Genomic DNA, 18615 nt, shown 5'->3' on the forward strand with positions numbered 1-18615 from the left:
AAAACTCTGCATCTTCAAGTGTATTTCTCAGCAGCAAAAACGTCAGGAGTGGTTTGGCCACTGGCAGGCTTAGGCTGAAGCAAGAACCATCAGCCATCAGAGTGACTTTCAGGGATAGTCTTCAGATAGTACATAGAGGGCAAAATCTGTAACAAAGGGAAATGACAGCCAGCAGATTTAAGCCAGATAAAGTGGAGTACGTTTTCCTGCACTAATAAATAATCTGTGAGACCAGATGTATGAATTCAAAAAGAATTAGACAAATTCATGGAGGAGTGGTCCAACAACAACTCTGGAAGAATTCTGGTTTGGATGTAGTCTCCCAAAAGACCCTGAATCACTGATTGCTGTCAGCTCAGCAAATCTATCAGAGATGACTCTGTATGTGTTTCTTGTGCTCTTTCCGTAAGCGTTGCTGTTGACTCCTCTCACACATAATATGCTCCGCTAAGAAGGGCTTTACTTTGGTCTAGTAAGTCAGTGCTTAGCGGCTCTTACGATGGAGCTTAACCAGTTGATGAAACAGTTTGCATGATACTACCCTCCAGCGTTTTTAGGGGAATGATCTCGTAGGTCCCTCTAGTAGTTTGGTCCCATGCCTGAGCAATATCCCTAAGGGGACAACAGCCTGCCACCCCGACGAGACACTGCTGTATGCTTTGAGCCACAAAATAGTTGTTGCTGGTGAGGGATGTTCATTAGCCAGTGCCCAAGCTAGCCAAATTTTTAGGAAGTGCCAAGATGCAAGGCTAATACGGTTGTCATGAATAAGGGATGGTTACTGGGAGGCATGGTATCTGTTTGAGAGTTTTACACTGTGTATGATAGGCCTGAAAAGGACCAAACTGGCTAAGGAAACTCTAAGCCTTTTCTACTGTAGAATTTGCCTGCCATTGGAAATATTCTTTCCTGCCCCCATTTTTGTTTGTACTGATAAATGTCCTTTGCTTAATAAACTCATTATGCATCATGTTTATCCCTTCAAAGCCAGCCCTTGCAGCTTTTAGGATATTTATGGCTTTGTAAATGACTGAAAATCTGCAATTTGTCATTAGGAATTAAGAAGAATCTCCTTCTACTCCGGGCTGGAGCTCAGCTTTGGCCTTTGAGGGACTGAGCTACCTCTGGGCCTGGTAGACAAAAACAAAATCAGACAGTGCCCAGATTTACAACAGCAAGTGTCTCTTAGTTTCTCAGATGTCTTTGATAATGTGTCATCCGCTGTTGCTGGCAGGGATCAGTGTTTAGGCTCAGAATTAATTTCTCTCTAGCTGGAGAGAAAACAAAAATCTCTCTTCTGAAAGAACAAAAAGAGAAAGAGGTAGTAACAGGAAGAGAAATGAAAACAGCACCAGGCACATGTGAAATGCACATATATATTGTATAGACACACTACAAAGGTTAACAGGGAGAAAGTGCTGCTCAGAAGAAACCATTGTATGTCATTGTTGTGGTCTGTACTTTCAGCTTCAAAATGCAGGAAATTAAGAGATTTTTTAAGATTTTGAAAGGGAGTTTATCTTGTAATTGTTGAAGGACTAAAGAGTTGATTGGGGAGAGATGATAATCAAAGGAGTCTTTTCAGCACTAAACTGTAGTCCAGAAAATCAAAGGGAGGAATGTTAATTGGTTTGTACAACATGATATTCTCAGTTCAGAGTACCTTCAGCCACTCAGTGGTACGTTTTTTTTTTTCCCTCTCTGTCTTTGTAGGTTGATTAAGTGAATAGAAGAAAAAAAAAAGAAAAAAAAACGAAGCTGCTTTCAAGTATTGAAGATACCAAGCCAGGATGAACACGAAGGACGCAAAAGTATCTGAAGGAGGTCTCAATGTCACGCTTACCATACGCCTTCTCATGCATGGCAAGGTGAAGCATTTGCTGTTGCCACAGCAGCTGTGTGTTGAGCGTGTGTGTGCATTTACCATCAGAACCTAACCGTGATGCTGATAGAGGGCCTGCTCCTCCGACTTGATTTAAAAGCACCAGTAACATGCCTTTCAAGGCATTGTACTTAAGTTTGCACTCCAGCTCGAGTTCATTGGAACAAACTCTGCCTGTAATGACCCCATTTTGAGCAGATCTGGCAGAAAAAAAAAGAAAGAGTTCTTTCATTGATAGTCAGCCAAATTAGGCAAGTGTTTGAGTAAGGCTGACCTGCATACAGCTCGCCCTTCTCATTGTTTGCTGGATTTTGCAGGGTTTTTTTTTAAGATACCAGAACATTGACTTGTGTGAAATAATTGCCATAGAATTGCTGTCTGGTTCTGTTGAATGCAAATGGGATAGTTCTTCATTATTCCAATGCAGCATCTTATTAGTGCTAGCCCCCTGATATACCAAGTATTCGTTCAGGTTCCCTGTGGGTTTGTTTTGGAAGGTGGACTGTCATTTTGTTTCTGTCCAGCGCAGCACTTAAGCGAGCAGATAAGTGTGAAATCTGTGCCATAGACAAAGTGCCAATTCAGTATTGTCAGACTTAACAGTCTGATAGCCAATTATTTCATATTGCCAGATCATAAAACAGGCTTTTAATTAAAAACCACATTGCATAGGTTTGTTTGTACTATTTGCATCAGGCAACACTAGGCGTTTTTAGGCTGAATGAATGAATGTTATATAAAGGAGGTCGTTTTAGCTCTTTCTTAACAAGAAACAGTGAATATATTTTTCATATACATATATACATATGTATCATTCTGGAAACCAAATTTGTATATATAACTCTAAAAAGTATTTTCATTCCTTGGATTTAATTGAGTAGCTAAAAGTATATTTGCATTTTAAAACAGCATACCTTCAACCTATGGCATGAACACACTTATGATGTACCCATAGCACAAATAGGAGACTGGGGTATCTCCCTCTGTATTTTACTTGGGAAGCTGCTAAGATGTATGAGGGGCTACAGTTTAAGTTTGCAACTTCAGAAATTAGGTTATGTCAGATCAAATTATGTATGTTCTCAGAAATGATCTAACCATTTTGTTTGATTCTTTTTCCCCTGAAATATTCAGCTTCAGGCAGGCATCTGGTGTGTAAAATCTGCATCTTAAATAGGGATCTGTCAAATGAATTTAATAACATTCTCTCTTACCAAACCCACCTAAAATCTGCAGATATGTCTGCACTCAAAATTAGGTCTTAGCAGTTGATTCTACTGGGTTCTGGTCCCAAACCAGAAAAGCATTTGAACATATCCTTATCCTGGTGCATACAAGTAGCCCTACTGGTTCCAGTCAAATTCCCATGTGCTTAGTTGTGTTTGTTGGGTTTTTTTAATTGTTGTCAGACAGCTCTGCTTCTTTCAGAATCATGCCTTCAAAGCAAAAATCAGATGTCTGTCATTTTCAGGGCATTTTAGTTAAACTGTGGGCTCGAGGGTTTTTTGAAACATTCTATTTTTTTTTTTTGAAATCAGAAATTGAATTGGAAGTCCTAATTTTCTCTGTTAAACAAGATTGTGTGTGCGCCCACTTTTAGCAATAACGTATGTTATGTGTCCCAGCTTCAATGCATCTGTAGCCCTAAAAGTCTAAATTAAACCCATAAAAGCCATAAAGTTTGAATTTTAAGTGGGTTTATACCATGCATCCTCAGCTAACAAGGCATGATGGATATTCTGTTAACTATACCATGCTCTGGTCATGTATCCTATTGTGCCTAAGTATTGCAAAGGGTGTATTAAATCAGAATTTATTTTTGGTGATAAAAGTCAGACCCTTATGGTTTCTTTATTATCACTTCTGTGATTTAGAAATTATAATATAGTGGAGTAAAGGGTGTCTGAGTCAATATGAACTCAGTGTGAGAAGGTCGCTCTGGAAGCTCTGAAAAAGAAGAAACATGTTTCTAGGCTCTTCACTAAGATTTATTGTCGTAATGGCATAGGCAGAAATTGGTGATCTCTAATTCGTATTTCAAGACAAAACAGGTAACTGAAGCAGAGTTTGGGCTGTAAATAACTGGTCATAACTTGAAAGAGAAGAGAATTAAAAGGTTCTTTTTAAAAATAACAGTAGCAAGTTAGATAATTTTAAAGGAAGATCATTTTAAAGTTACTTATTTATTAGTATGTTTCACAGAAATATGAGTGCTTGTCCCCACTAACCTTAACTCTGTCTCTTTTAACATTCGTACCAGCATACCTTTGCATAGAGGGGGTGTATGTGCTTTTGTATTGTGTATTTGCATTCATTTTGATTGAAAGCCTGTAACTTGTGCTACTGTACTTAGTTATCTTCGCTGTAAATCCTGCCAACTTAGGAAATTTTCACTGTGTACTTTTCATGTGATTTGTGTAGGGACTTTAAGTCAAGGATGGACATCTTAATTAGGCAATTAAGCTAAATTCTGTGTCTGTAGACAAAAAAATCAATATTTGTGTGAATGGACAGACTTCTGCAAGAGGGTAGGGAATAAAAAGACATCTTTAACAACAACAAACAAAAAAAGTAGCAAAAATCAAAGACAACATTAGTCCCCGGTGAAAGGAAAACAGATGGGAACAGTTGTGAGCTCCAGGAGAACCCAGGACCAGTGCCCCCCAACAGGTAGAACACCTCTCATCAGCACCTTTCCTTCCTCGTGCTCTGGGGACAGAAGCAGATATAGCTCCTGCAGGCCCTTGTGCAGCCTCCTGCCAAAGAGGCCGGGATGGGCAGCAATTATTTTATCTGTGGAAGCAGCAAAAAGGCTTGTACAGGGCCAGCAAAACACTAACTGCTGCGAGGTATAAAAGGTTAACCTCGGGGTAAGTGTTTCCAGGGCCTATATGAACCGTGTCCTCCTGAACTAGAACTTTAGAGAATGTGTGATGGCCAAAGATGAAAGGCCTAATTTTAATCTTGAGCTGTATTACATCAGTAAAAATTTATCATAGAAATGTTTACTTTGAAAAAGACTTTTAAGATCACTGAATCCACCCGTTAATCTAGGACTGGCGCTGGTAAGCCATGTCCCTAAATGCCGTGTCTACACATCTTCTAAATATCTCCGGGGGTGGTGACTCAGCCACTTCCCTGGGCAGTCTGTTCCAGTGCTTGAGAACTCCTTCAGTGAAGCAGTTTTTCCTAATACCCAATCTAAACTTCGCCTGACACAACTTGAAGCCATTTCCTCTTGTCTTATCACTTGTCACCTGGGAGAAGAGACTGACCCCCACTCACTGCAACCTCCTTTCAAGTAGCTGTGGAGAGCAATGTCTCCCCTCAGCCTCCTTTTCTCCAGGCTAAACAACCCCAGCTCCCTCAGCTGTTCCTCGTAAGACTTGTTCTTGTATCCCCTCACCAGCTTCATTGCCCTTCTTTGGACACTTAGGATAGTGTGACAACCCTGAAGAGAAACTAGGAGCAATACAAAACCTTTCTCAGATATGGTTGTGATGAATTAGAAGGCAGGTGTCAGTGACTACGCTACAGGGGCTGTGTTCAGATGCTCTTCACATTCACAGAGAAGAAACTCTTTGTTTGCAGGGAATCGAAAAAGCAAAATTAGGAAAAACTTACTCTGCAAATTTATGAAGAGGGGAGCAAGTTGCCCAGCTATGCTGCACTATCCATCACTGGATACAAAATAGACACAAAAATGAATACAATCGTAAAGCTGCCACGGCGCTGCAGCCTCTGCTGCTTGAGACCTCTTTGACTGAATTACTTGAAATCTGCTCTGGAGTGGACAGGGACAGAGGAGCCTTTTGAATCATGTGCAGGAGGTGGATATATAGAGTGCATTAAATAATGCAGAGATGTATTTTCGTCTTTTATTAATGAGAAAGATGCACCACATTAAGGAATAAAGCTGTTTTATGCATTTCAGTAGAGAAAGATGTGGAATTTGGGCTGGGGCTGTTTACATTGCCCTACTTCTGTGTTTTCCATCTAATTCCTTCTGTTTCTTGAAGTTAAATAAGTAAAATTACTGTGTAAGGCAGAAACATGAATGGGTACAGATATTTTTATTACCTTTGTCTACTTTAAAAGTATCATTTCTGGGCAGGATTAGAATATTGCAGGGACTGCAAGATTTCTGCTTCCAGCGAAGGCAAAAGTGGTAGCAGTAACCCAGATCAGATCAACATTTTTGAATGGCTTAAGATACACAAATTGAGTGTGTGTGCGTTCGTGGGCCAACAGTCCCCAGCTATCAGAGCACTCTGTAAAAGAGAAGCAGAGTTCAGGCTCCAAAAGGAATATGCCATTCACTTTTTCTTTCTTTTTAAATTTTTGTCAAAATCAAACTTCTTTTGGCTATCTGCATGTTACATGTCATCTGCATGTTACACATCATTCCCATGACGTGCGGCTGGGTTTTTTTCTTCTTTACTGCCACAGGTAATGAGGTTGGAAGATCGTGGAAAATCATAGCCTTGTCCCCAGGTGTCGGCCAACATGTGTCAGTACTTGACATCTGCAGTACTTTTGTTCTAGTTTTGGTCAGTTCCTGCCCAGAAGGAAATAACTCTTGAAAAAATACCTACTTTGACTATACTAGATAATGATTATATAATTCTGGACTGGTTTGGATTTGTACACAGCCAGTGTAAACAGGCTGATTAAGACCCTAGAGACTCACCATTAAAGATTAGTTTTAGGTGTGAATGGGAACGGGACTGTGCCAGTAGAAAGATGTGAAATTTCGGGAAAGCAGCTTAATGAAGATTTAAAAGTCAGGCCCGTGAGGTGGGACAGGAGGAAATATTCAAACATGCCAAGCACAGAAAGGGCAGAAAGGTAATGAATCCACTTTGGTCTCCATCTCGTGGTGGTGGCACAGGAGTCTCTACTTACTCCCTCCAGTGCAAGCCTGCAGAATAAAAAATGAGTCCCTTCCAGAGGGTGTCGATGAAATTATATTGAGTGCAGTGAAGTCTGCAAGAAACCAGAGCAGAATATATTAATATAGAGTCTGAGGAGTCTTTAGAGAAGGGAGAAAACAAAATGGATTGCTGAAGTCAGATGGTTAGGAAGAACAAGTGAATAATTTACAGGTAGGATGAAGGAGAAAAGGGAAAACTGGCAGGGAAGTGTGACGCTTGCCAAATACTGAGAGGTGTAAATTGTAGAGTTGAGGCAATTAGCTGGAGAAGGTAATTTGGAAGATAGATCTTCAGTGAGAGAAGGAAATCTGGAAAACATAAAAGGCTGAAAGGCATCAGATGTGGCAGCATCTAGGGAGTGGCACGTTTGGGATATGCTGAGTTGGAGAAGAAAGTTATTGCAGCAAAAGCATATGCAGTTTTGGATAGATAGTGTTGGTGCATCATGGAGCAAACACAAAGTAATTACCTTACTGTTCTTCTGGCAAAATCACACCTGTGGTTCTGTGCTCAGCAGCAGGTGCCACATGTGCAAGTGAAGTTGAAGACTGAGCAGAGGGGGAATTCACAGAAAAATAACAAAGTTTTAGGAGGCTGAGGAGACTGTGTCTAGCTTTCTTCAGACATTCTCATAAATACCTGGAGAGAACAAATATGAGTATAATGTTGTGTTGTTATTTTGAATTATACGAGTGCTTGTGGCTGAAAATAATGGGATAAAATATATTTTTGAAAATAAATCCTAATAAGGGGGTCCCAAGAGAAATTCCTGGTATTGAGATTTTTATGAGGTTCTGGAAGTCTCCTAAGCAGATTTTAAGCATGTCTGAGGAAGAGCAGCAAATGTAGTATGTAGAATCTATAATCTTCATTGATGGAGGAAAGATATGATAACTGAGTGAAATTTTTGCTTCCCTGATACCATTTGCTCAATTATATATTTCTCATAGTTTCAGCAGTGGTGAGTCAGAAAAATGTACCTGCAGTCGACAGTTCGAATTTGGATAAAACCCTATGAGTGTTTTTATTTTAAGGTGCTAAAATTCCAGTACTTAGAGCTTCATTTTAAGTGCTCTGAGGAACTTTATCTCCCAGTGGTTTCAGCAGAATCAGTAAGTGCCTTGTGGCTCTGGAAGGACTGCATAGAGCAACTTCAGTGGTGACTTTCAGACATGTTGGTCATTAGTTTATGATGGTATATATAGAATTTTTTGCAAGAAGAAGAAGGAATATTTAGACTCGTTAAAGTTATTCCTCACTATTAGGAACTCAAATATAGACAGAATAAAATCATGGAGAAAATTGCCACTTTCATCAATATTGATAATATATGTTTAGCGTCAGGATTTCTTTTAGTGGCCACTTTTTTTGCGCCTGCTCAATTGCCCCCGAAAGATTGTAAAGCAAACACAGAAATAAAATTTCACCATCTGCAGGTAATGCCCTTCTCCTTCTCCATTTTTTCTTTTATTTTTTGCTTATTAAAATACAGAATACAACAAAATGGCCTTAAGAATCACGTTGTCAGTAGTTTAATCCAAGCCATAAAATGCCCACCAAGCCAATGTTTGTTCTGTTCTTTCTAGTTTCCGCGAACACTGTCAGGGTATTATGAGGATTGACTGTCCTGCCTATTGCTATTGTAGTTCTTGTTTTGTTTATTTGTATTACTGTGGTACCTAAGAGCTTTAGTCATGGAATAAAACTCTGCATGCAAATACACAAGGTACATTTCCCCTTCGTGTGTTTGTGGTAGGAGCTAAGAGGTACTCACTAGCCTAAAAAAACAATGGAAAGGAGGTCTTTCCTTCCAGCCCCTGGGCACTGTATGTCCCCCCAAAACAATCTCCATAGCTCAGTTTTCCCACTTCTCCTCCTCATTGGTCTACAACAGTGATGAACTGAGATTGAAGAGAGCATACGCCCTACTCACTGCTGCTGCTTCAGCATCACAGGTGGAGGGACAAGCAAAGGGGCAGAACTGGGTTTGGGTTTGTGTTTTTGGGGTAATGTCTGGGAGATCTGGTGTAAAACTGAATGTAAATTTGTTGCCCATTTGTTTCCAAAAGCAAATGAGAAATGCCCATTTGTTTCCAAAAGCAAATGAGAAATGCCCATTGGCACAGCTGCCCCCAAAATGATAGATGGACCTGTGGAAGATTCATAACACTGGCATGTCCATCAGAAAGACCATTAATTGTAAGGTTTTCTCATACACTACCAAATTTGTGAGCATGAGGTCTCAGTGAGGGCTTGGACTGCAGTGCCTGACTAAATTAGGGCTGTTAGCATCAGACAGTGACTACTGAAGCATCACCTAGGAACATGAGGTCTCCTGTGTCAGTGAGGCTAATCCCACATAATCCCTAAACACAAATCAGACTCTCAGTTTATCCGAGGCAGCTGTTTGTTCCCTGCAGTAGCACGTTACATCATGTTTCCCAAAACTGACTTTTCTGCTAGTCTTTGAAACACGCTGATGATCTTTCTGCGTGCTCCATGCAAACGCATCATTGAGGACATCTTCAGGCAACATGTTCCTGGGGTCTTCCATGCAAGCGTATTCATGAGTTTACAGAAGTATTGGCAACTTTATCCTCAGAACAAGGCAAAGAAGAGAGAATTGGGTTATGTTATGCCTCTTTATGGATGGGAGAAAGGCAACTGGTGCTGGTCTAGAAAACTTTATCAGTGCAGATGATGTTTGCTTTTGCCAGGGCCCCTCCTTTTCTTGTGATGGATGTGCTTCCCCACCACGGCAGGCTGTTATTTCTTTCTTTTTGATACTTTTCCAGCAGGCTTTTTTTGTTTGTAGAGTCCACCTTATCCTTACTCATAGAAAGCAGGTGAGTCTATGTGATCAAAGCACGGCCTGAGTGAACTGCAGACTTTAGGATGTGGCCTGAGCTTTGTCAAATGGTTTGAGGTGAAAGTATATACTCTTATATTATTTCTTAAACATGTTTTCCATCTAGATGTGGCTTTATATCAGGGCTCCTGTGAGGTTAGTGATCCATTTGTCCTGTAGTGCTGATAACAGAAGCTGCATGCCCCATGGTAATAGAGCAAGGTGTATGCATTTCTATGGTCCTGGAATAGATACCTGTTTTGATTTGGTTTCCTGGGACACAGTAATTACTAAAGTAGCCTCATGCTTACAAAAATGATGGTATTTCACATATTATGTTTGCAGATCGAAGGTTAATCTTTCAACCAAGGTTCGTTACCATTTGTTAAGCCTCTTGTTTTCTTAACATGACTAATTTCTTTCTCTTGCTATTCAAAAGGCACACCAGATAATTTTTTTGAGAAATAGTTTTCTCCTACAGCCTGTCTTACATCTTTTTTTTAGCCACTTGCACCATCAAGAGCCCTGCAAAAGCCTTGGCTCACAGACTTCTCTGCTGCCACCTTTTGTTCTGGTGCTGCCTCACCCTCACCACAGACGACTGCAGAAATAGCTTTCTGCTCTTTGAGAGGCCCACCAAGTTAAGAGCAAAACTCATCTCATTTATGTGAATAAGATGTGCAAGTAATATTCTATGCTGAATTTCAGCATGAAAGAAAGCATTCCCTACTTTTACCATTGCTTTTCCTCAAGTTATCTGCAATGGATTGGGTGCTTGGCGAGCAATATACTTTATTGATACCGAGCAGCCTGCCAGTGCTTATTGGTGAGGTTCATCTCTTACTGTTTTATCTATTTGATTAGAAATGGCCTACTAAAGAAAATCATAGTCATAAGTCAACTCCACCACTCCCAGGCATGAGAAATATTTTCAGGCTATCTGAAATCAGCATGTATGTTTCAGATTTTCCTGGGGTTTTCCAAAGTGACACTGTTGGAGCCCAAGTGTGAGACTGTCCTGCCTTGATATGCTGTCACCTGGAGATATGTGTACCCTTTGGAAGGCATTACCTGGGCTGGATACTCAGCACAATCTGCAAGTTGGTCCTCTTTGACGAATCTCAGGATAGACACCCCAAATTGCTGTAATTTCCTCTAAGAAAGTTGATATCTCTCTATTTAGTGACTTTGCACACAAGTATGTTAATGTTTGTGGGTGCGTATGCATGTGTATCAGTGGATGTAGGCACATGCACACTTTTCAGAGGCATCCTGTCCATCCAGCACGGTTGCTGTGGCATATCTCCATCTGGCAGGTGGGTCTTTATATGTCGAGACCAAAGAGCTTGAACGGTATTTTTAGCTCGGGCATCCATGTGCTGGGTTGCTTTGCACCTGGCTTTCTCCCTCTGAGCTTTATTCTACCCGTTTATAACTTCTTGTTCAGGTTTTTTGACTGTTGAAATGTGAATATATGAAACCCAGTAATTGTTGTCATGTAACTTATTTTCCCACTGCTGGTAGATGGTTAGTCAATAAATCAACCTGAAATTGGTCATAAATGCTTAGCTTTAGCTTATATTCCTGAGCACTGGAAAACAGAAAATAGTTTGAGAGTTATTAGTATATTCTAGCAGGTGATTACTTCCTATGACAGCTAAATCAAACTCCTGTCCGACCTGCAGTGAAGCTGAACTTCAGGAGTGGTAACTGCAGGAGTCCTCTCACCAGACTTTGGGTGTGTTAGTGTCAGTCTAGGCTGCTTCTACTGTGATGAAAAAAAGATGAAACCTGTAGGAGCACACGTCTTCCCTCCTCATTTAGGAACAAAACATCCTTCATTATCTCTGTCCCTGGACTGCAGAGGAGGCTGTGTGCCTGTGTGACTCCTGACTTTTAATGAATTGATGCAGGTGACAGACAGTTAACTACAGCACAGTTTGGAGTCTGACAGATTTAGAAACATTTTCTGAAGAAGATAAAGCCCTCAAAGTAACCTTGGCTAGAAATATTGATAAAACTTGAGTGTCATAAAAATTATGTTAGGTATCTCATCAAGCACTAAACATAATTTAGGGTGATAGGGAAATCTATGTGAAACAAATGTTGGACTGTTTAAAGAAACATTAAAGCTTTGACAAAGTAACATTGGTGATTTAGAGAATGAGATGTAAACAGTCTTCTGATTTAATCTGTGGCTGAGTAGGTATCTCCTCATAATTTATGACATGATCTGTTTTCACTAGTACTTATGGGAGCTTTCCTGGAAACAGCTAAGGCCCCAAAAAAGTCTAAAATGGTCTGATTAGAACCATTCTAGATTTTGTTTTATTTTCTAACTATTTGTATGGATCAAAAATTCTGTAAGGATTAGGAATATCCATGTGAAGTTAATGTTTACATCTGCTAGCATATTCCAAGGAACTGTTCACCAGTCTCATGGAAATATTTTCATTCTCAGTGGGATTCACACTGCATCATGTTGGTAGCTTGTACTCTTTGGTAATAACAAGGTGCAATTTCTGTCCCCACTGAAATCAATAGCAAAAATCCCACAGGCTTCAGTGGAACAAGCAGCTTGAGAATCTTGATATTTTATGTTCTACCTTGCTTGTTTAACTATTCCCAATTTCCTTGTTTGAAAGGGATCATCTTTTTTTTATGAGGGCTACAAACAGTATATTGTTTTTCTGTTGCCAAAGCAAAAGTATCTTTTCCTATTTCCAAGGAAGTTACCTTTGTACTTATTAGCAATGACCCATCCATACATTTCTGCAAGAATAGCATCTGTCATTAAAACCCAGCATGATCAAATGGATCGAGTCAGATTTCATTCTACATGTGTACTGATGTTCCGGAACACAGCAACTTCAGAGAAAGAACTCTTTAAACCAAATGATAGTCTAGAAAGCCGCCATTGGTTTATTAGCAAAGTTGGCCAAGTTTGGATGCTAGATGAAACTAGCGCAGTGCATTGACAAACTGCAGCATATTTATTTTGTAACTTATATTTATTTTGTAACTTATTAGCATAAACATGCCTAACTTGCCAATAATTCTACAGTTACTGGTTAGTGATAATGGTTACATTCATCATTGGATCAGTATATTAAAATTAGCTTTGCCTCTCATGTAAATTAGCAGGCATGCTCCTTGCAGGTGTGTGGGGGGGTGAGTTTTCAGCACTCTGAATTGAGGTGGTGGTCACCATCTCCCACTCCAACATTTCATTTTGGCTCACTTTCAGCCTTTCATAAACAATTTTTGTTGTTTTGGTACCCTCTAATCTCCAGAACGAGGTTTCAGCTAGAAAAGCCCCGCTTAAATCTGGTTCTACACTCCTCCAAGGACGAACAGCTCATTAAAACTTTCTAAACAACAGCCTACTTGCTATCTCCAGGTGTACACTGTCTTATTATCTTTTTTACTGACCAGCTGGAAAATTTCTTGGTTGCATCTTCCCATCCTTGAAGCAGTATTCTTTGAAAGACTGATTTACCACTCTTAAGACAGTAAAAATTATTCTGCCACCCTTACGGCAACACTGACAGAGCCTTGCAGGTTCAAGACTAGGCCTGAAGCTTCTAATGAAACTTCAGATATACAAACCCTGAAATTATACCACGGACTGAAATACAGTTGTTTGCCCATAGAAGCTGAAACACAATACCCACACCCATAGCAAAAGGTCCTTCTACATGCTAGGATTCGGTTTTGCAAGAGAAATTATTTCTGAAAGCTGAGAATGGGAAAAGTTTTCAAGGTAAAACTGCTGAATATGCTGAGTGGGCAGATAGGAACTACTAGATGTGAGGAGTTCCCAAGGCTTATCGTCAGTGAGAGTTTTACTCCCTGTATTGTTTAATCTCATTCGACAGTTACAGGCAGGTTGGCAGAGTTACTGTGATAATATAAAACAAATACTAAGTTCTCAAAAATTCTGTGAATAGGTGTCCCAAATTTGTGTGACTGCTAACAACAAAGCTGCACCTCGTTAGAAAGCCTACACAGTGTGCTGGCACAGCCTCCTCAGCCGTGGGAAGAGGTGTGACCTAAACCCACGTATTAAGAGATACAGGATAATTTGGTCACGAGACACAGAACTGCAGTGAGTCTGCTTCATTCGTTCCATGTGCCAAAGTTCTTCATTGAGATAGGTCTTCTCGTGAAAAGTCTTTACAACTTTTGAGCAGGATGTGAGAAGTGGCCAACACAAGCAGCTTCGTATTATGAGCTTATAAATAACCTTCTAGTGAGGAGTAGCTCTCTCAAGGTCACTGTGGGTAGTTCTCTACTACAGAGTGAAGTTAGAGCCACTTTATCATGAGTCCGTCATTGGATAGAGCAATGGACGATGATTTCTTAAATCTTATTGCTTGGATGGTGTTTCAAGATGGATCAAACTGAAGTACATAGACTGGGCAGAGGGTGGAACTGTGTATCGTTATGTCTGGGAAAGACTGGCCGTGTGAGGGCAGTCTTTAACCACTGAAGTAAATTTCACAATCTGAATATAGGAGAGTAGGTATTTTTCCCGTAGCTGGTCTCCTCTAAAGCAAGTGATTTCCAGTCTGATGTCACATCTATATGATTTGTGTAACATGTCTGAACTATTCATTTTAGAGTTATTAGCTTCATTTTTGCTACCTGTTCATTTTATTCGCTGAGCTTTTAACCCTTGGCACATTGCCAGAACTGCCGAATTGTTTCACTATTCTATATTCAGAGTTGCATTGCTCCGGATTTTCTGTCCCTTCATGGAAGATTGTGGGAGCTCAGTAGCAATTCCTAAATCCCTGAAACATGATTAGCAGTTATTGTTCTGTAAGTGCTTAATAGGGAGATTAAGACAGGCCACCAGGTGTTTATGCAATAACACTTGGTAGCATGGAAATTCTGTTCTGTTACATGGTGTAAAGAGGGTAAATACCTGCCCTCAGAGACATCAGCAATTATTTTGATGCTTATGTTATATCCCTTTTTCCCTAACAGGTTGTGCAGTTCTATTATTTTTGAAGTTTTAATTTCCTGATAGGCATTTATCTGTGCTTGTAGTAGCAGGATTGGTCTGTAACTGTGAGTTCATTTTCTGTTAAAGATATTTTCTCAGTCAGTCAGTAAGATGCAAAGCTGCATTTTTAGTCCTTCTGTTTGTATCTCACGTGGCATGTTTGTATACAGCAACAATGGATGAGAGCTACATTGCAGGTTTGAAATAAGTGATAGTGCAAAATCTTAGGAGCAGAGCAAATGCTCTTCTATAATGAATTGTATCATTCACCATGTCCTTTTTTTTCTCTTTCAGGAGGTTGGAAGCATTATTGGAAAGGTCAGGAAATTACTTTCTCTCTTTATTTTCATGTCAAAATATTGTATATCATTTGTCTTCATCATCCCAGGCTAACTTTTTTTTTCCTTTTCTTTAACAGAAAGGTGAGACAGTTAAGAAGATGAGGGAAGAGGTAAGACAAGCCTTGATGTCTTTACTTGCTAGTCTTTCCAGCTCAGAGAACGGGGAAATTAGGCATGAGCAGGCCGACACTGCCATCAAGTGGGCACTTCATTTAACATCACCATTCCTTGCAAGTGGCGGCATATAAATGTCCTGGCTTAAATTAAACTTTTTTGTTAATGTAACCTCCTTATCGTCACAACAGTCTGGAGCCTTTCAATCCCATAGCAATATGCCTGCTGCTATCTTCTCCGAGGCACAGCTTAGCCAGCAGGATTCTCTGCATCAAAATCACTCTATCTTTCTTTAGCACACCAACATTAGTCCTGCACGTGGTATGGCCTCCAGGGAGAAAGTTTACAAAATCTGAAACAAAGCATAAGACTGATGTTGCATACAGTTTCAGGGTAGACACAAGCTTCAGTAGATCTGGAGCTAGAATTGCATAAGCCAGAGCATCTCTCTGCCGTGTCTTGACAAAGCCCTGAGTTTTTGTTGTTTTGTAGCAAAGAAAGTTGCTGAGATCCCTTTAAATATACGCAATAGGGAGTTGATGGTCAGGCTAACTGAGTTCAGAGCTCCTTTCTTGACAATAAGAGCTTTCACCCATGTTTTCACACAAAAGTGCATTTGCTAAGACTTAAAAAAAAGTACAAAAAAAGTTTCCAATGTGCTAGGTAATCCTGCCAGTTGATTAAACACATTTTAGTTTAATTATTAATTATGGTCATGGGCAGATACCTTTGGATATAAATTGCATGTACAAATGGGAAACCATCATTGGAGAGTGCTTCTGACTTCTGAGTTAAACATCTTAGAGAAGAGTGATGATTCCTGGTTAGTTTTTGTTGGTAAACACCAAATATTCTGCTTTCACTCCTGAAAAACTTTTTGTTATGTATATGTGATCACAAGAGGCTTTAGTTGTTTGTTTGGATTTTTAAAATAGAGGAATTATATGCATCTTCATACCCAGTACAGGAGACTATGTCTTTACTTGATTATAACCTGGTCCTCCTTTAAATTAATTACTGCCTTCTTTGGTACTTCTTTAAAAGTAAAATACAACTTTATTTTGACTTTCGTGACAGATGTGGAAAGTTGCATGCCATCTTTATGGAATGAAATGCAACTCTGTATTGCTCCATCAATGGGGAAATGCCAGAGACAACATCAGGCCTAAAGAAAAGTATAAAAACCTCATTTCTTTATCCTGCAGTTAATTTCCTGCACAAATATGGAGGCCAACAGGCCCAGGTTCACAGAAGGTGGTGGTAGCTGGATGCTGCCACCAGCATGAATGAGCCCTGGGCTCAGATTTTCTTCTCGATCCCTTGCTGGTGTGTGTTTGATGAGCTGGCCTGTCAGTCGAAGTGCCTGCTGCCCTTTTTGGCCTACAAAAGCTGAGCACGCGTGCCAGCTGAGTCCATGGCGGCAAGATTTCTTTTCTGTCAGTAGTGCTGGGTGGTTTTATTTCCTGTTGTGCTGGAAATAGAGTACCCTGCTGTTGAGCAGCAGTATGCTGCTGTGGTAACCCTGAAGGCAAGGGAGCCAAATTCATCCAGGTTATCTCATGTTTGATACAGGCCCAGATCCTCGAGAAGGTGGCTGCCTGTAGATGAGTTGGGGCTCTAGTGACTTCTTTAGGGCCACATTAACACATCGCCAGGCCTGAAACCTGAGGGAAAGTGTAGTTTGGGTCTTTCCTTGACTGGATTTTGTTGTTATCTACACCAAGATCTTCTTAACTGTATGTACATCTGTTGTGGGGGTTTTCTGTGTGCTGCCACAGTAGCATAAAGGGGACTAAGTAAACCTAAGAGCCATCCTAGTGTGTCCCCAAGACATAATTTTCTAAGCCCTCCCAGCAAGCTCCTTGTCTTAAGGAGGTAACACCATTACTCATTACTGTTGCCTGTCCTACCACTACTCTTTTAAAGAGTTGCTCAATGCATATCAATTGACTGACTGCACATGAGACACATCTATAAGGAACCTTCTCGACACTGCAAAGCAATGCCCCGGACAGTTTGATCAAGCCCCGCCGTTGGGTCTCCAAGCTGGAGAGACGCATCTTTCCTGGGAGATGTTGATACTCCCTGGAGACAACCTTGTCTGAAATTCTGCACCTCTGGTCCTACTTAAGGTTAACCCTGCAAGAGGGGAGGGAAGAGACTCGGTTATGCAGTTGTTTGCAACTTTGCGTTACAGAAGTGCTATTTGCATACTGAGGTGAAGGCTGTGTAAGCATTTACCCAGAGAGAATCTGGCTTCCCGCAGTTAGATGAATTTTTGGAGCTTGATGAATTTTGGAGATGAATTTCAGTTAATGCTGAAATTATATGATGTTGGAGCTGCAGTTGTAGGGGAGGGAATTAGAGGCCTAAAGATTTTCCTTTCAAAACTATATCCCTAATCCTACTTAGTTTCCTCCCTGGGAAGTATAAATTTGAAAAATATTTGTTCTTTTGACAGAGTGGTGCTCGAATCAATATTTCAGAAGGCTCCTGTCCAGAAAGAATTGTGACAATAACAGGCCCAACAGATGCAATTTTTAAAGCTTTTTCTATGATTGCACTAAAATTTGAAGAGGTAAGCAAATAAAACATATTTTTTTCTCTCTTTAGGTTGAAATACAAACACTTTTTGAGTTTTCTCATGTTTGCTTTAATGTTAAATATGATTTGTTTAATGTTCTATTTAATAGCAGTGAGAGTATTTGTATTTTTATAAATGCTTTTGGCAGTAACACTGAAGAAAAATAATGGGTCAATTTACAAGCTGTTTGATCATTTCTTTTGCTTTTTGGAGGCTTCAGGGAAAAGCAATTGCTTCTAGTAATGTGCGCTAATGGTAGGAAAAATGTCTTGGAAAATTTCTGGTCCCATTGTGGGTTTGATTTGAAAAGAATAATTGCCTAACTTTTAGCTCTGTTTTTATATGCTTCTGTTTGGTTTTAATATAAATTTTATATATGTCAGAATGAATATATAACTCATTTAACTAGAAAATTTTTATCTTAAAAACTAACTGTATGATTACCACCAATTACCATATTTAAAGCTTGGCTTTTAAAAGTAATTAAAATAAAGGCACTAAGAGCAAGTGAGGCAAGAGCTCAATTTGCTGTAGAATAAACATTCTGTCCAGATACATACATGAAGTGCTGGGATCTCCTCAAGTTTCAACTACAATTAGATATAGACACCACTGTAATGGGAAACCTCACAGAAAAGGCAACAGACTACAGAACATGAACCCTGCTCACTCCAGAGAAGACTTAACTCCCTCTACTTTTTGAAAAGATGCATCTAGTCCAGGCATCTCTCATGTCCTCTAGAGAGACAGAGAGCACTGCAGAAGGCAATCCACTTTCTCCTAAAAAAAAAAAAAAGCCTGAATCATCTGCAGCAGGAAAGAGGGGCTGTGTCTCTCCGTCAGTGATTAAACTAGAAGAACATAAATCTGTTCATAAGAGCACTTAATTCTCCAAGCCAGT

General features: G+C 40.0%; 1 protein-coding gene across 1 annotated transcript in view; it reads left to right on the top strand.

Moving 5' to 3' along the window:
- Positions 1-1731: 1731 nt before the first annotated feature.
- Positions 1732-18615, top strand: part of LOC104268599 (poly(rC)-binding protein 3-like) — a 45300-nt gene continuing 28416 nt past the window's right edge. Inside the window, exons 1-4 of the mRNA XM_009871172.1 lie at positions 1732-1868; positions 14970-14993; positions 15094-15126; positions 17592-17708. Of these exons, the coding sequence (XP_009869474.1) occupies positions 1791-1868; positions 14970-14993; positions 15094-15126; positions 17592-17708 (252 nt within the window). The 5' untranslated portion in view covers positions 1732-1790. The remainder of the gene's footprint in view (positions 1869-14969; positions 14994-15093; positions 15127-17591; positions 17709-18615) is intronic.

The sequence above is a fragment of the Apaloderma vittatum genome, unplaced genomic scaffold, assembly GCF_000703405.1.
Source record: "Apaloderma vittatum isolate BGI_N311 unplaced genomic scaffold, ASM70340v1 scaffold1410, whole genome shotgun sequence".
Taxonomy (NCBI): domain Eukaryota; kingdom Metazoa; phylum Chordata; class Aves; order Trogoniformes; family Trogonidae; genus Apaloderma; species Apaloderma vittatum.